General features: G+C 41.2%; 1 protein-coding gene across 2 annotated transcripts; it reads left to right on the top strand.

Moving 5' to 3' along the window:
• Window positions 1-12,367: 12,367 nt before the first annotated feature.
• Window positions 12,368-13,482, top strand: LOC129722066 (tetratricopeptide repeat protein 36 homolog). 2 transcript variants are annotated; one of them, XM_055675291.1, is made up of 4 exons: window positions 12,368-12,473; window positions 12,547-12,740; window positions 12,805-12,996; window positions 13,081-13,482. In XM_055675291.1, exons 2-4 carry the CDS (start codon window positions 12,602-12,604, stop codon window positions 13,320-13,322), a joined length of 573 nt encoding a protein of 190 aa, XP_055531266.1. In that variant the 5' UTR covers window positions 12,368-12,473; window positions 12,547-12,601; the 3' UTR covers window positions 13,323-13,482. The 2 variants fall into 2 exon arrangements, with proteins under 2 accessions (XP_055531266.1, XP_055531265.1); XM_055675290.1 differs by having other exon boundaries at window positions 12,437-12,473; window positions 12,558-12,740.
• The last annotated feature ends 382 nt before the right edge of the window (window positions 13,483-13,864 follow it).

The following is a 13,864-nucleotide window of genomic DNA, read 5'->3' as shown; positions in this document are numbered from 1 at the left end:
AGCATAAAGTGTTCTGGTTGAGAAACTTACACAAACTTCAATGGAAGAACATGTACCACTTTTGTTCTATGGGAAAAATAATGATAACAAAACAACGTTGAGAGCAAAAGTGGTACATGTCCAGTCTGAGCATGAAGGATGCATTATGGCTCGCTAATTTTAGGACATAGAACATTCATGTCTTCAGCGGAGTAGTGATTGAGTACTATAGGATGATGATCTGCTTGTTAAGGAATTCTGTCACTTCGTTGCGCTCGTGTATATGCATTTGGTAACAGAGCAAATTTCACCTAACTGGGGCCAATTCAAAGAAAAACACCCCGGTATTTTTAGGATTGTTATTTGGCCCATAATAACTACACGCTGGACCCAGGTTCAACATTCGGTAGACTACCGGTTGCCCTTCAGATCCAGAAATACCGTAGAAGAGGTAAACTAAAAATTATTTCGGCTAGAACTCTGGTATGAGTTATCAGATCTCGGCTTTGCTTTGATATTATGGTATATTATTGCCTTCTGCATCAATTTATACAAAAAATCCAGCTTTTAACGGCTCATATGACCAATTCGATTTTCCCGGGTATCGCGGTGTGGCGGTGGTGATGGAAGAAGAGACCTATCTCACCCTGGATGGCAACGACTGGCAGGGCACTTCGTATTTTACATCCCCCACGGAGGAAGTGAGCTCCGAGGTGAAGTTCATTTCACATACCGCTGTGGCAGACAATCAGCGAGGAGAAGATGTCAAAGCCGCTCTCCTTTTGCTCTGGACTGACCGTGAACGGGGAAATCATAGTACGAAGTATCCGCCGGAAATTGTGTCTAAAAAGTCTAGTAAATTTTAGTGTCCTCTGTGGCTTATTGGCATAGGCACCACGGAAGGTAAAGTGCTTTGCTAACGGTTTTATAACAGAAATGTTCATTAGGGCGATTCTTTCCAAACCTACCTGCTTAGATAAACACGGCAGAAGGCTATGTTCTAGATAAGGTTATACCTGTTTTTATTAAAACACAGAAGGCTGGGCTTCGCCGGGGATAAACTAAAATGTACCTTTTGAGTCAAGCTTCTTGACGAAAGTATGTATGGGTATTTGCAAAAGATGATGTCACATCTGCTTACTCCACATAGGTGGTTTTCTAGAAGAGATAATGGTCAGATGATCCTCAATCTGGCCACTAGGTGTACCTGATGTTGTCGTTGCCGTCGAAATTTATCATCCCTCTCAGTAGTGCTGCACCCAACCTCATTTGACCATCGACACTCGACCGTACAACTCCCCGAAACCGTCTTCTTTGTCTGATTCTGATTCTTCATGTGATATACTGGGGTTTTGTGGGCTTACTCACCCCAACTTAGCCTTTTTTTGGTATGTATGTTTATCCCTGTTTCTTCGTAGTCCTGAGCAGCATTGTTTCATAGACACTAGTCCTACTGGGCATGTGGTATAGCAGGTTAGGGAATAAAACAAACTCGTCCTTTTCTTTCATCCGGCATCCACCTCAACCACTAGTATGGTTATTTTTACCGTTGCGTATAATTAGGGTAGTTTAGGGTACATTGAACCCCCTAAGGAAAACTCCCGTTATTTCGTAGCCTGTTTTTTCTATCCCATAAACGTAACGTATTATAGTAATATTGTCCTGTTTTCTATGTATTTACACGAAGAAATCTCTATAATGAGGTCAAAATAATAAAAAAATAACGAAACTAAAAATAATGATTTTCAAACATAAAAAAAACAGTATGGGGTGAAATGGACAGCTATTGGATGATGTGGACAAGGAAAAAAGTTTTTGAATAAAGAACAAGTATACCAATGCTGAGCATGATCTGAAAAAAAAAACAAAGTTTTATCAAGAAAGGTTTAACGGCATTCGAGGTGAATAACAATTTCTGACATCAGAAATGAGTTCAGTACTCCAAAATTCGCATTATACGTCATTTTAAATCATTTTAGAAAGACTTTTAGGTTTTTTACAACTTTTGTTCAAAAACCCGCCACTGTGCGGAGGGTTGAAAACACTTTGTGTGCGGATAACTTATCCCGGATCGCCTGCAGTACTTTTTACAGTTCATCCTTTGTACACCGCAGTCTGTCCGTTCGTTTTTGTATACCCGCGCCATCAGTTCGACAAAATAATTTACTTCAAGCTCACCCCAAAAAACTGTCCATTTTATCTCAAATAGGACGCCTTGCAAAAAACGCAATTACTTCCACTATGTTGTCCTAATCTTCTATCAAAATGTAGCCTTTTACTAGACAAACACGGCTGCAAAGCTGATTAAACTGAAAACATTGGAGAAGTTCTCAAAAAACCCTGAATACACGAGCGTTAAACTAACAGCAACATCAACTTTTGATATTTCCTTGGTTTACATTGGCGCTACGGTGCACTTATCACAGCGAACCATGAAATTTTTATGTTAGGTAGGGTTTAGTACGGCAACGGGCTCCACTTGCTATCGTGTTGAAAACAAGGATGATGCTGTATCGAGTTAAGCGTAGATTTTTGCAATGTAGGTGGGGCGACGCAGACTCGAGAATGAGAAACGAAACACCATTTTTTTTTTCATATCATTTATTTGACACGGCACAAATACAATTTAATGTTTAACGGCGCCAATTATTTCTGAAGACTTAAAATCTTAAAGCAAATTTTTTATCCTCGCTGCCGACTACGAGCTGAAATTAAGTCTATCTTAAAACTAGGATGTATTTTTCAATCACTGTTTTGTAGTTTGATGGTCGTCTGATGCTCTTCGAATGGCCATGAATATGCAGCATGTATGGATTTGTTCTGCTGAGCCACGATGTCATGAGCTGGAAGAGGGGCTTGTAATTCTCGGGTCCTGAAGGTATTGTGCGGGGGCTAGTTGCTGGTTATGGTTCGTTGTTGTTGTTCGCTGGTGTTCAAGTGGCCTATGGTATGTGCCGCTGAGCCAAGATATCACTGAAGGCCTCGGGCTCTCAGGTCCTGGTGAATTCGTGTGGGGTGCAGTTGTTGATTTCAAAACCTCTGCTTAGGGTTCAAACGTGTTCTTGTCGCTCTGTTGGGTGTAGACGGAGGGGAACGGGACTAGACTGGGGCATGGATAGATTTTAGGAAAATGTATATAAGGGTCATGTAGGGTATGTCACGGCTCGCCAAGACATCACGAACAGGAACAGCTGGCCGTCTACCTCCGGCCTGAAGGGAAGCTACTAATTTAGACCTGGCGTCACGGTGGACAGGGCATGACCAAACAACGTGCTCTATGTCGTGATAACCTTCACCACAGGCACAGATACCACTTTCCCCGAGCCCAATACGACGGAGATGCGCATCAAATCTATAGTGATTGGACATAAGCCGAGACATCACGCAAATGAAATCTCGACCTACATCGAACCCCTTGAACCACGGATTTGTCGATACCTTGGGTATAATGGGATGTAACCACCTTCCCAGTTCCCCTCTGGTCCAAGAATTTTGCCAACTGATGATCGTATTCTGACGTACAAATGCAAAAAATTCATTAAAAGCAATTGGTCTTTCATAAATTTCACCGTTTGTAGCGCCCGCCTTAGCCAAAGAGTCCGCTTTCTCATTGCCCGGTATCGAGCAGTGAGAAGGGACCCACGCTAAGGTAATCTGAAACGATTTTTCGGATAAAGCACTCAGATGTTCCCGTATTTTCCACAGGAAATACGGAGAGTGCTTAACATCTTTCATCGATCAAAAAGCCTCAATGGTACTGAGACTGTTCGTAAAGATGAAATAATGGTCCGTGGGCATTTTTTCGATGATCCCTAGGGTGTACTGAATTGCAGCCAAGTCTGCGACGTAAACAGAAGCAGGATTATCGAGCCTATGGGAGACGGTTAAATTGTTATTGAAGATACCGAAGCCAGTGGACCCATCGATAAGTGATCCGTCAGTGTAGAACATATTGTCGCAGTTGATGTTTCGATATTTATTGGAAAAAATTTTGGGGATCTGCTGCACGCGTAAATGATCCGGGATTCCACGAGTTTCTTCTATTATGGATGTATCGAGAAACACAGTAGAATCAGAAGTATTTAATAAGTTGACAGGATTTGGAATATTCGAAGAAGGGTTAATATTTTGGGACATGTGATTGAAATACAATGTCATAAAACGGGTTTGAGAATTATGTTCGATTAACCTTTCAAAATTTTCAATCACGGGACGGTTCAAGACCTCACATTTGATAAGAATACGAGAAGACAGGCTCCAGAAGCGGTTTTTCAATGGTAGAACTCCAGCTAAGACCTCCAAACTCATCGTATGGGTCGATTGCTTGCAACCCAAGGCGATACGCAAACAACGATATTGTATGCGCTCCAGTTTGATCAAATGTGTGTTTGCTGCGGAGCGGAAGCAGAAACAGCCGTACTCAATTACCGACAATATGGTTGTTTGGTAAAGCCTTATAAGGTCTCCCGGGTGGGCTCCCCACCATGATCCGGTTATTGTACGAAGAAAATTCACTCTTTGTTGGCTTTTTTTCATCAGATACCTAACGTGACAACCCCAGGTGCCTTTAGAGTCGAACCAGACACCAAGATACTTGTGTACCAAAACCTGAGAAATCGTTTTACCCATTAATTGTGTTTGAAGCTGAGCATTCATGCTTCCTAGAAAAAACTACTATCTCAGTCTTCTCCGGAGAGAATTCGATACCTAGCTGTAGAGCCCAAGCAGACAAATTGTCCAAGGTATCTTGCAATGGTCCTTGCAAATCGGCAGCTTTGGCTCCTGTAACAGAGACCACGCTGTCGTCGGCAAGTTGTCTTATCGTGCATGAATTTGCCAGACATTCGTCGATGTCATTTACATAAACATTGTAAAGAAGGGGGCTTAAACATGAGCCCTGGGGAACCCATGTAGCTAATTCGAAAAGTTGCCAAATCGCCATGCGTAAAATGCATGTGCTTTTCGAACAACAAATTGTGCAAAAAATTGTTCAAAATTGGAGAAAATCCTTGTCGGTGAAGTTTGCCCGAAAGAATTTCAATAGAAACGGAATCAAAAGCCCCCTTAATGTCCAAGAACGCAGACGCCATTTGTTCTTTGCGAGCATACGCCAGCTGAATATCTGTTGAAAGCAACGCAAGACAATCATTCGTCCCTTTGGCACGGCGGAAACCAAATTGAGTATCTGACAGTAGACCATTTGATTCGACCCAGAGGTCTAAACGGCGGAGTATCATTTTCTCCATCAATTTTCGGATACAGGATAGCATTGCAATCGGCCTATAGGAGTTGTGATCAGAGGCTGGTTTTCCCGGTTTTTGGATGGCGATCACCCTCACTTGCCTCCAATCCTGCGGTACAATATTTTGCTCCAGGAACTTATTGAACAAGTTCAACAAGCGCCTCTTGGCATTGCCGGCTAGATTCTTCAACAAGTTGAATTTGATTCTATCTAACCCAGGCGCGTTATTGTTACAGGACAGGAGGGCAACTGAAAGTTCTGCCATCGTAAAAGGTGATTCTATCGCGTCGTGGCCCGGAGACGCATCGCGAACAATATTTTGCTCAGGAACAGAGTCCGGACATACTTTCCTGGCAAAATCAAATATCCACCTACTTGAAGACTCCTCGCTTTCGTTGACCGTTACGCGATTCCGCATTCTTCGGGCTGTGTTCCAAAGAGTGCTCATCGATGTCTCCCTCGACGTCTCGTTCACGAACCGACGCCAATATCCGCGTTTCTTTGCTTTAGCCAAGCTTTTAAGCTTAGTATAAAGCTCTGTATACCGTATATAGTCGCCAGGTATACCTTTCTTCTGATAGGCAAAAAACGCGTCGGATCTTTGCGTGTAGACTTCGGAGCACTCTTTGTCCCACCACGGAGTGGGAGGCCGTTCTTTGATCGTTACGCCGGGATATTTATTCGTTTGGGCTTGCAACGCGGCGTCGAGAATCAAGCCCGCGAAGAGGTTGTATTCTTCAAGTTGTGGGTGATGTTGAATCGACTCGACAGCTTCTGAAACCATTTCCTCGTATAACTTCCAATCAACATTCCGTGTGAGGTCATACGGAATGTCAATTGGCCGCATGCGAGTTAACCCGTTGGTAATTGAAATAAGAATAGGTAAATGGTCGCTACCGTGAGGATCGAGGATTACCTTCCATGTGCAATCCAACCGTAGCGACGTCGAACATAAAGAGAGATCGAAAGCGCTTGGGCGCGCTGGAGGTTTCGGGACACGTGTCATTTCACCGTTGTTTAGAATAGTCATGTCGAAGTTATCGCAAAGGTTATAAATTAAAGAGGAGCGGTTATCATTAGAAGGGGAACCCCCAGCCACGCCATGAGAGTTAAAGTCTCCCAAAATCAAGCGTGGCGAGGGAAGAAGTTCTATTAAATCAAAGAGCAGCCGTTGCCCAACCTGTGCTCTGGGAGGAATATATATTGAGGCAATACAAAGCTCTTCACCTTGTATTGTCATTTGATATGCGACAGCTTCGATGCCTGGAATCGAGGGGAGGTTAATACGATAGAAAGAATAGCACATCTTAATCCCTAGAAGTACTCCTCCATATGGGGTGTCTCGATCAAGGCGAATAATATTAAAATCATGGAAGTTTAGATCAGTATTCGAAGTTATCCAAGTTTCACAAAGGGAAAATGCATCGCATTTGTTTTTATTTATCAAAACTTTAAACGAATCAATTTTTGGTAAAATACTTCTACAATTCCACTGTAAGACAGAGATAGAATCCTTCATATAAGCAGATGAATTAGGCATCGAAGGATACGACCGCTGCAAGGAGGGGCCATTGAGCAGTAAACTGCTTCAAAAATGTTCTAACTGTTGGGAGGAATGCTGTAAGAAAATCTTTTATTGGATCGGGTACATTGAAAGTTTCAAAAATCCAGTCCACAATGTCAGAAAATTTTACCAGTCCAGCATTTGATTTTTCAACTGGATGTGCAAAAGAAACAACTGGGGTTTTAGATGTTCCAGGAAGTGCTGGGAACTCCTTCTGGGACTTTAAATTTGCAAGCCCAGGAGGGGTTTGCTTCGGTTTTTCCGCTGCACTTTTAGGTTTGTTTGTACCATTCATTTCACTTTGGAAAATTATAGGACCTTTTCGGGGAAGTTTAGGAGAGGAAATATTTTTCCTCTTTCTAGACTCCTCAAGATTGGCATAAGATTTTCCCGCTGGTGAATCGTCAGAATCGGTTTCATCAGAGAACAACAGATCAAAGGGGTTCGAAGTAACGGGAGAAGTGGTAACGGTCTTCTTCAGCATGTCAGCGTAGGAACGCTTTGAACGCTCTTTGAGAGACCGTTTTATTTTATCCCTGCGCTGCATGTACACCGCACATGTCGAGAGCTCATGCAGATTTTCCCCGCAGGGAATAGGGGAAAGTAGGTAAAGACGGACACCCTAAGGTTTAATATAAATAATTACTTAGGTATTGCTATTTAGATCGCAGTAGTCATACAAATTGATACTTAAGGTCATTTGTTTTCATAATCATTTTTGGTATTAGTGAACTTCCTCCAAGTTTTATGTGTTCTGGGTCTACAAAAATAAGACTACAAATTGCTGTTTTTTGACATGGTTGGGAAAGATGGACACTACGAAGGTAAAGGTGGACACTCACAAAAAAGATGTAGTACGTTAAGTATTCTTTTGATTTATGTGTTAAGTGATGGCCATACATTACTCTACGTTATGAGAGCCCATCTATACATCACGTGAACAGTGTGAGAGGATGGGTTTCGTGTTCTAACTGCTAAGTGATTAATATCTGCTGGTTTCACTCGCGGGTGTACTTTGTGAACATCTGTAGTACACAACAGATGCTACATGTGAAAATTCTTGGAAAATCCGTGTGTCCATCTTTCCCTACCTTAGTGTGTCCGTCTTGCCCGACCTGGTTGTAAATTTTTCAAACGATCGTAGCGCTTCATCGGAACATCGAAAATTTGCTGGATTTTCACTAGAAAACCGAGGAAAGGCTAATTAATCACTTTACTATTGTGAACAAATGAAAACACGTAAGTTTCACGATTTTTTCACTATTTTTCGTGGAATAAAAATTACATCAAATAGCGCGTTCACGAGAATATTCTTTGTTTTTCTTACAAATTTGACAGTTTGCTTGCTGAAAACCGATGATGCAACTCAAAAGCATTAACACACTATAAAGAAGGTATTCGCATCACTTAACTATCATAATACATTCTAGTTTGTGAAATATTAAAAGTGTCCATCTTACCCGCAGTGTCCGTCTTTACCTACTTTCCCCTTTGTTTTGTTTTATTGCTTGTTTTGATTGTTCTTTTTCGAGTCTATCATAGTTGGTCGATTAATCGATAACTAATTTATCTTTTAAATCTAAGTAACACATAGAAGTAAGAGTCTTTCCCGTGATAAAAATCGTCGTTCGTCGTAATGTAGCTAAACTGATACATGATGGCAGAAGTCTCGCGGTTATAAAAATAGTACCTTCAAGGTTTGGGACATTTTAAGCAATTCTTCAACGTTGGATATTGCTCCGAATAGAACAAACGGTCTTTTCACCAATATAACCTGCATGGCAATCGATCGAGACAATCAGCTGTTTGTTACTGGGGGCGAAACAGGCAGATTAGTGCCCAAGGGCCGATAAAAACCCTGATAGCCTGACTCGATTCCCGTTGTCATGATTTCACTCTCAAAAACGCAAGATTAATATGTTCAGCAAAGTGTTCAGTTCCTAGTTCACTTTTTCCAGCAACGGCTACAGTGACTTTTGGTTTTTGTGTTCGTTTTTTTGTGTATACTGGTAAAACCATTATGTAGAATATCAGATATCTGTGTAATATCTGTATTATACTAAATGTCTGTATAAAATCTGTAGGCTTATGCGTGTCTGTATCGCAACACAGAAAGTCTGTATAATACAGATTTGTCTGTATATCTGGCATCTCTGGCTGTATGGCCTAACTGCTTCAATGAGTGCAGTTCATGACGCGGGGAACGTATAGCCTCACAGGGAGACGAACCCGGTGGATCGAGATGTAGCTTGGTAGTGCAGACCCGGCGAACGTAACTCGAAACGAGTCTGACGGAGTGTAAACTTTTTTGTCACCGACGATCGATACCGACCGCAATTGCTTGCAGTCGAGCACCTTCACATCGGGACATGTGTTGTTTTTAAAGCACCCTTTAGCACTTTTCAATATACACTCGACGGACAGACTCGAATCGGTCACGACACCGTCGATCTCCACATCTCTAGCGGGTACATAGACACGGTATTCCTGTGTAAAAAGCTCGGAGCAAGCTATATCGTTGGCCTCTTTAAGGTCATTGACCACGACACGGAGCTTGTTCGGCCTGATTTTTAAAATTCCAGTCACAGCTTTAAAGTGTGACGTCAGGTCTTTCGAAAACTGTAGAATGTTTAAAGATTTCGATTTCGGCCCCGCTTTAGGCCTGAGGTAAACTGCCACCGGAAGAGTCGATCCATCTGGCTATAATCTGACATGTGGGGGAGCTGAGGAATTATTATTAGGAAGGGGGGCAGGAGGGACAGAGTCGAGGGGATTCGAGGATGGAGGTGCGGGAGGTGGGGGGTCTACATCCATCGCGCTAAACCTAGCGCGCCGATGGGACAGACAAGAAGCACGTACCTTCCTTTCTTTTTCTCCTTCGTGTTGGAGTGCACTGCACTCACCACCAAATCGTTCGACAGCAGGCAGCTACAAAGCGACACAGTAACACAAAGGCGCTTGACCTTGCGATACAGCAATCTAGACAAAAGACACCGGTCAAAAATTTCGAAGCACAACCGATGCTGATGCGTGTTCGGCACAGAATGACGAAACACTTTGTTGAGTCAAATTCCGTCCATGTTATTGTTATCCGTGCTCGAGGAGCAAGGCAATAGCGAGGAATGTGTATGGGAAAGCTCTACCTTGGTACTGTTTATCTATTTTCACCATTAGGCAGTAAACATTATATCGAACAATTGTCATACATTTAATCTATGCACCAACATACAAATGACTAAGATACATTAAGTCGTTCGCCTGCTATAATCGTTTAAAATCTGACGTAACATTTGCCAGTTTCAATTGCAATTTTACAAAATGAACTCTAGTATAGAAAACAAAGACGTAGTCTAACGTCAAAACAAGTCGCTGCACAGTGTTTTATTTTGCTGATTTCGTGCTTTAAATTAATAGCGTCCTCACATATGATTTTGGTAAAGTTTCTAAATATTTTATTGCACCTCTTTGAAAATGAACGGTTCAGTGATTAATCCACCTAGAACAGATATGAATAATTTAGTTTTTAGGACATTAAGATAGACAGTCAGTGTCTTCGAGAAAGTTGTAGCAGTTGCTTTTGTTAGCAACTTTGTCGAAAATATCAAAATTCTGGCTTTTATATTCAAAAAGATATAAATATTTTTATATGGAAAGCTCACTAAACTCATTATTTTTAACAGAACTTTTTCCATAATTTTTTACATATTTTATATTTTCTAGAAAGTTATTAGCAATAGAATACGTAGAAACCTTTTCAAATACAACAATAAATTCGATTGTCGCAATTAATTTAAAACACGAAATCGGCAAAATAAAACACTGTGCTCTATTCTGTTTTTATGCCAACTGTTGTTTACTTCAAATATTCATTTACAACTCGTTCATGTCCTTTTTATCCAATGTTATTCTTCTCGTTATTAGCCAAATGCCAAATTATATTTTCAAAACAGTTTATTCTCTTGTCGACCATTTAATCCCATTTAATTCATGCTCTTCCACTCTTTCCAATAAAAGACCATTCATCGGTTTCGGAGACTTATTAACTTCAATCCCATATTTTCTTTTATTTATATACTATTCAATTCTGTAATTCATGACATGGTATAGCAATTATTATGAAATTAATAATGCGAAAAGACAACCCTAGCTAGACTGGCGCTTGCTGATGCAACAACCATAAAGCTTCTAGCAACAACAACGTTCTCACCGGTGAATATCCACCACCAACCAAAAAATTCGTATCTTCCTATAAATAACACCTAAGATTTGCGTTCCGGTGCGAACTGGTTTAGCGAATGTTTGCGCGCACGTTTCGGTTTGTGATATATTTAGATGAGCAACATTTGTATCACTCAGATTCTAGGGTACTGGGAGCTAGCTTCGCTACTAAATCGTTATAAATATTGATACTGTCGGTTAATGTGATCACCACCCTTATAGAACTATTGAGGGAAATCACCTGACACTTAGCGGTTCGTCGCCAGATCGAGTGCTGAGAATACTGCACGTGATGGCTATCTGATTTAACCTGTCTATAGGTAATCGTTTCATGCTAGATTTAGGAAATTTTCACCGCTAGCGTTTTCATTCATTTCAATGTCGGGGCCAGTAACCGTGACGAAGTGTCGTGAATCGTACAGAATTGTAGTTGGCAGAAACGTTTTGCGGCATCTTTATTAGCGTTGCTTTGTTGTTTGTGTCCACGGCATACAGTAAAGGTTGAGTGACACCACAGTTGATTGGAAGATGGTTGCTAGCTCTGGTTGGAGGCGGTATAGAAATTGTTGGCTCACAATGCGTTTGGGGTGAATTTTTTTGCGTTTATCTGATGATCTGTATTTCTGTTTGGGTCAGCTGGTCGCTGTTTCTCTAAAGATTCGTTTAACTTGATATTTAGAGCAAGAACCTCGCAATTAAAAAAGGGTACAATTAATCAATTAGACAGATAGATGACCCATAGGACAATTGTGCTCAATGTCAGCTAGTTTACATTCTTTCACGCAAGTTTGTTGCGATAACAAATATAGTGACTGTAATTGATTGATACAACAGAGGTCAATGTGCGTTATTATGCGGTTCAAACCAATTGCAATTGTTGGCAATTAAGGTATTGATTAGTAAAATTTCAATCATTGTCTTATAAATTACTTACTGATAAGATTCTGTCAGTACCATTTTTGTAAAATCATTCCTTATCAGTATTTTGAAAAACTTTATAAACTAGTTATATAGTTGAAAACGAATAACATTTTAAATGTATTTTTTGAATTATTTTTCATCTGATACGTCCTGTTGATCGTAGTGATTTTCACTGATAAGCTTCTGATTAATCATATTAAATGTTAATTGTTGATAACTACTGATTTCGATCGTTTATCTACGTGCTCTGATAAATTTTGTAAATCTTTGACTCACTAGGTTTAAATATTTTTCTAATACTGAAGCATATCATGAAAAAAAAAATCAGTAACTTTCGATTTAGAGTAGCAAAAGGTAAATTATTTGAATAATCTTTGCCTTCTCCAGTGTAAGAATTTGAAAGTGTTTCCCTATTCAATCCAGCCTTCCTGCAGTCGAGAACTTGCTACAGAAAAAACTCGTTTTGTTGTTTTTATTTCAACCCGAAAGCTGAACGCGTCTTCTGTTGACTATCGGACTTGACAACGGCCGTACGGCCGGTCAGTGCAGGTATGCAAATCAAGTTTGTCTGTGGATATTTACTAAGCGGGTGGAGGCAAATGAATGTTTTCTAACTCTACAGTAACTCAACAGAACAAGTCGCAGTATAGTTCGTACGACCGGGTCGATAAGAACGTATGAAAATGGCTTCGCTAAATCGTGATTGCCTTAGTGAACACGACCGTCAGGTGTTGGAATCTATCTTCAATCCGTCCCAGATTGGTGGAGAAGAATTACTCTACAACGGCCAGGAAGAGCTTCCGGAAGATTTGCAAGGTATTGTATGATTTTCAATCATATCATAGCTTAGCTATGAAGTTCAGTTTGGATTACATTCTAGATCAAGCAGAGCCCAACAACCCAAACATTACGGAATCGAAGAAACTGGAATTGGCAGCCATCCAATTAGCCGAAGACGGTAACCTACCGGAAGCGATTCTACAGTTTACCAAAGCGATACAAGCAGCACCGGAACGACCTGCACCGTGGAATAACCGAGCACAGGCTTATCGCTACTTGGGAAACGAGAAAAGTGAGCTTTTAGGCCCTCTATCGACCACTAGCGCAACGATCGAAATCGCTTTATAATTTGCTTTCTTACTCTGTTTCATTGCAGCGGCACTGGAAGACATCGAACAGGCGCTTTTACTGTCGAATCGCACCGGACGGACGGGCTGTCGGGCGCTATGTCAACGGGGTGTTCTACGCAGGAAGAACAACGATCTGGACGGAGCCCGCGCCGACTTCGAGGAGGCGGCCAAACTGGGTAGTAAGTTTGCCCGCACACAGCTGATCGAGCTGAACCCGTACGCGGCGCTGTGCAACCAGATGCTGCGGGAGGTGATGAAGGTGCAATGAGTTGAGGCGGTTAGAATGTTTAATGAAGTTATAAAATACGACTAAGTGTAAAATCTTTTAAAATTATAGAAGCGAAGTTGTTGAGAAATTGTACAGAAAATTCAAAATTAAACAGAAAGTGACTATGGATTGTTTCTAAGTTGAAATATGCACAAGCCAATTTTTTTGTGTATAGGTATGGGGCCGTTCTTAAACCACATGGTCATAAAGAGGGTGACGGGGGGGTTTGTCAAAAGACCACGAAAGACCACGCACGGAGGTGGGGGGTTAACGAAATGACCACGTGGTCTTTCTTCCTGACTTATAAATTGTTGTTGCCACCGAGTCAAGAATGAAGCTTTTGCATTTTAGAAATAAAAAATGTTCAATAATAAAAATGTAGAAAATTTAAGCGAGTTTTTGGCACTTCACAAATGAAAAGACCACGTGGTTAAAATCGCAAGGGGGGGGGGGTTGGCCAAAAGCCCACGAAAGACCACGAAGGGGTACGGGGGGTATGAAAAGTCGTCAAAATATTACCACGTGGCTTAGGAACGGTCCTT

The sequence above is a fragment of the Wyeomyia smithii genome, chromosome 2 (genome assembly GCF_029784165.1).
Source record: "Wyeomyia smithii strain HCP4-BCI-WySm-NY-G18 chromosome 2, ASM2978416v1, whole genome shotgun sequence".
Lineage (NCBI taxonomy): Eukaryota > Metazoa > Arthropoda > Insecta > Diptera > Culicidae > Wyeomyia > Wyeomyia smithii.
Note: the sequence above shows the minus strand (reverse complement) of the source record. Positions and strands in the feature narration are given on the sequence as shown.

Excerpts from the sequence above, each read along its gene's own strand:
- LOC129722066 (XM_055675291.1), top strand. The coding sequence starts at position 12,602 with ATGAAAATGGCTTCGCTAAATCGTGATTGCCTTAGTGAACACGACCGT. Across the intron at positions 12,741-12,804 it reads GCTTCCGGAAGATTTGCAAG|ATCAAGCAGAGCCCAACAAC; the intron begins GTATTGTATGAT and ends ATTACATTCTAG. Across the intron at positions 12,997-13,080 it reads CTACTTGGGAAACGAGAAAA|CGGCACTGGAAGACATCGAA; the intron begins GTGAGCTTTTAG and ends GTTTCATTGCAG.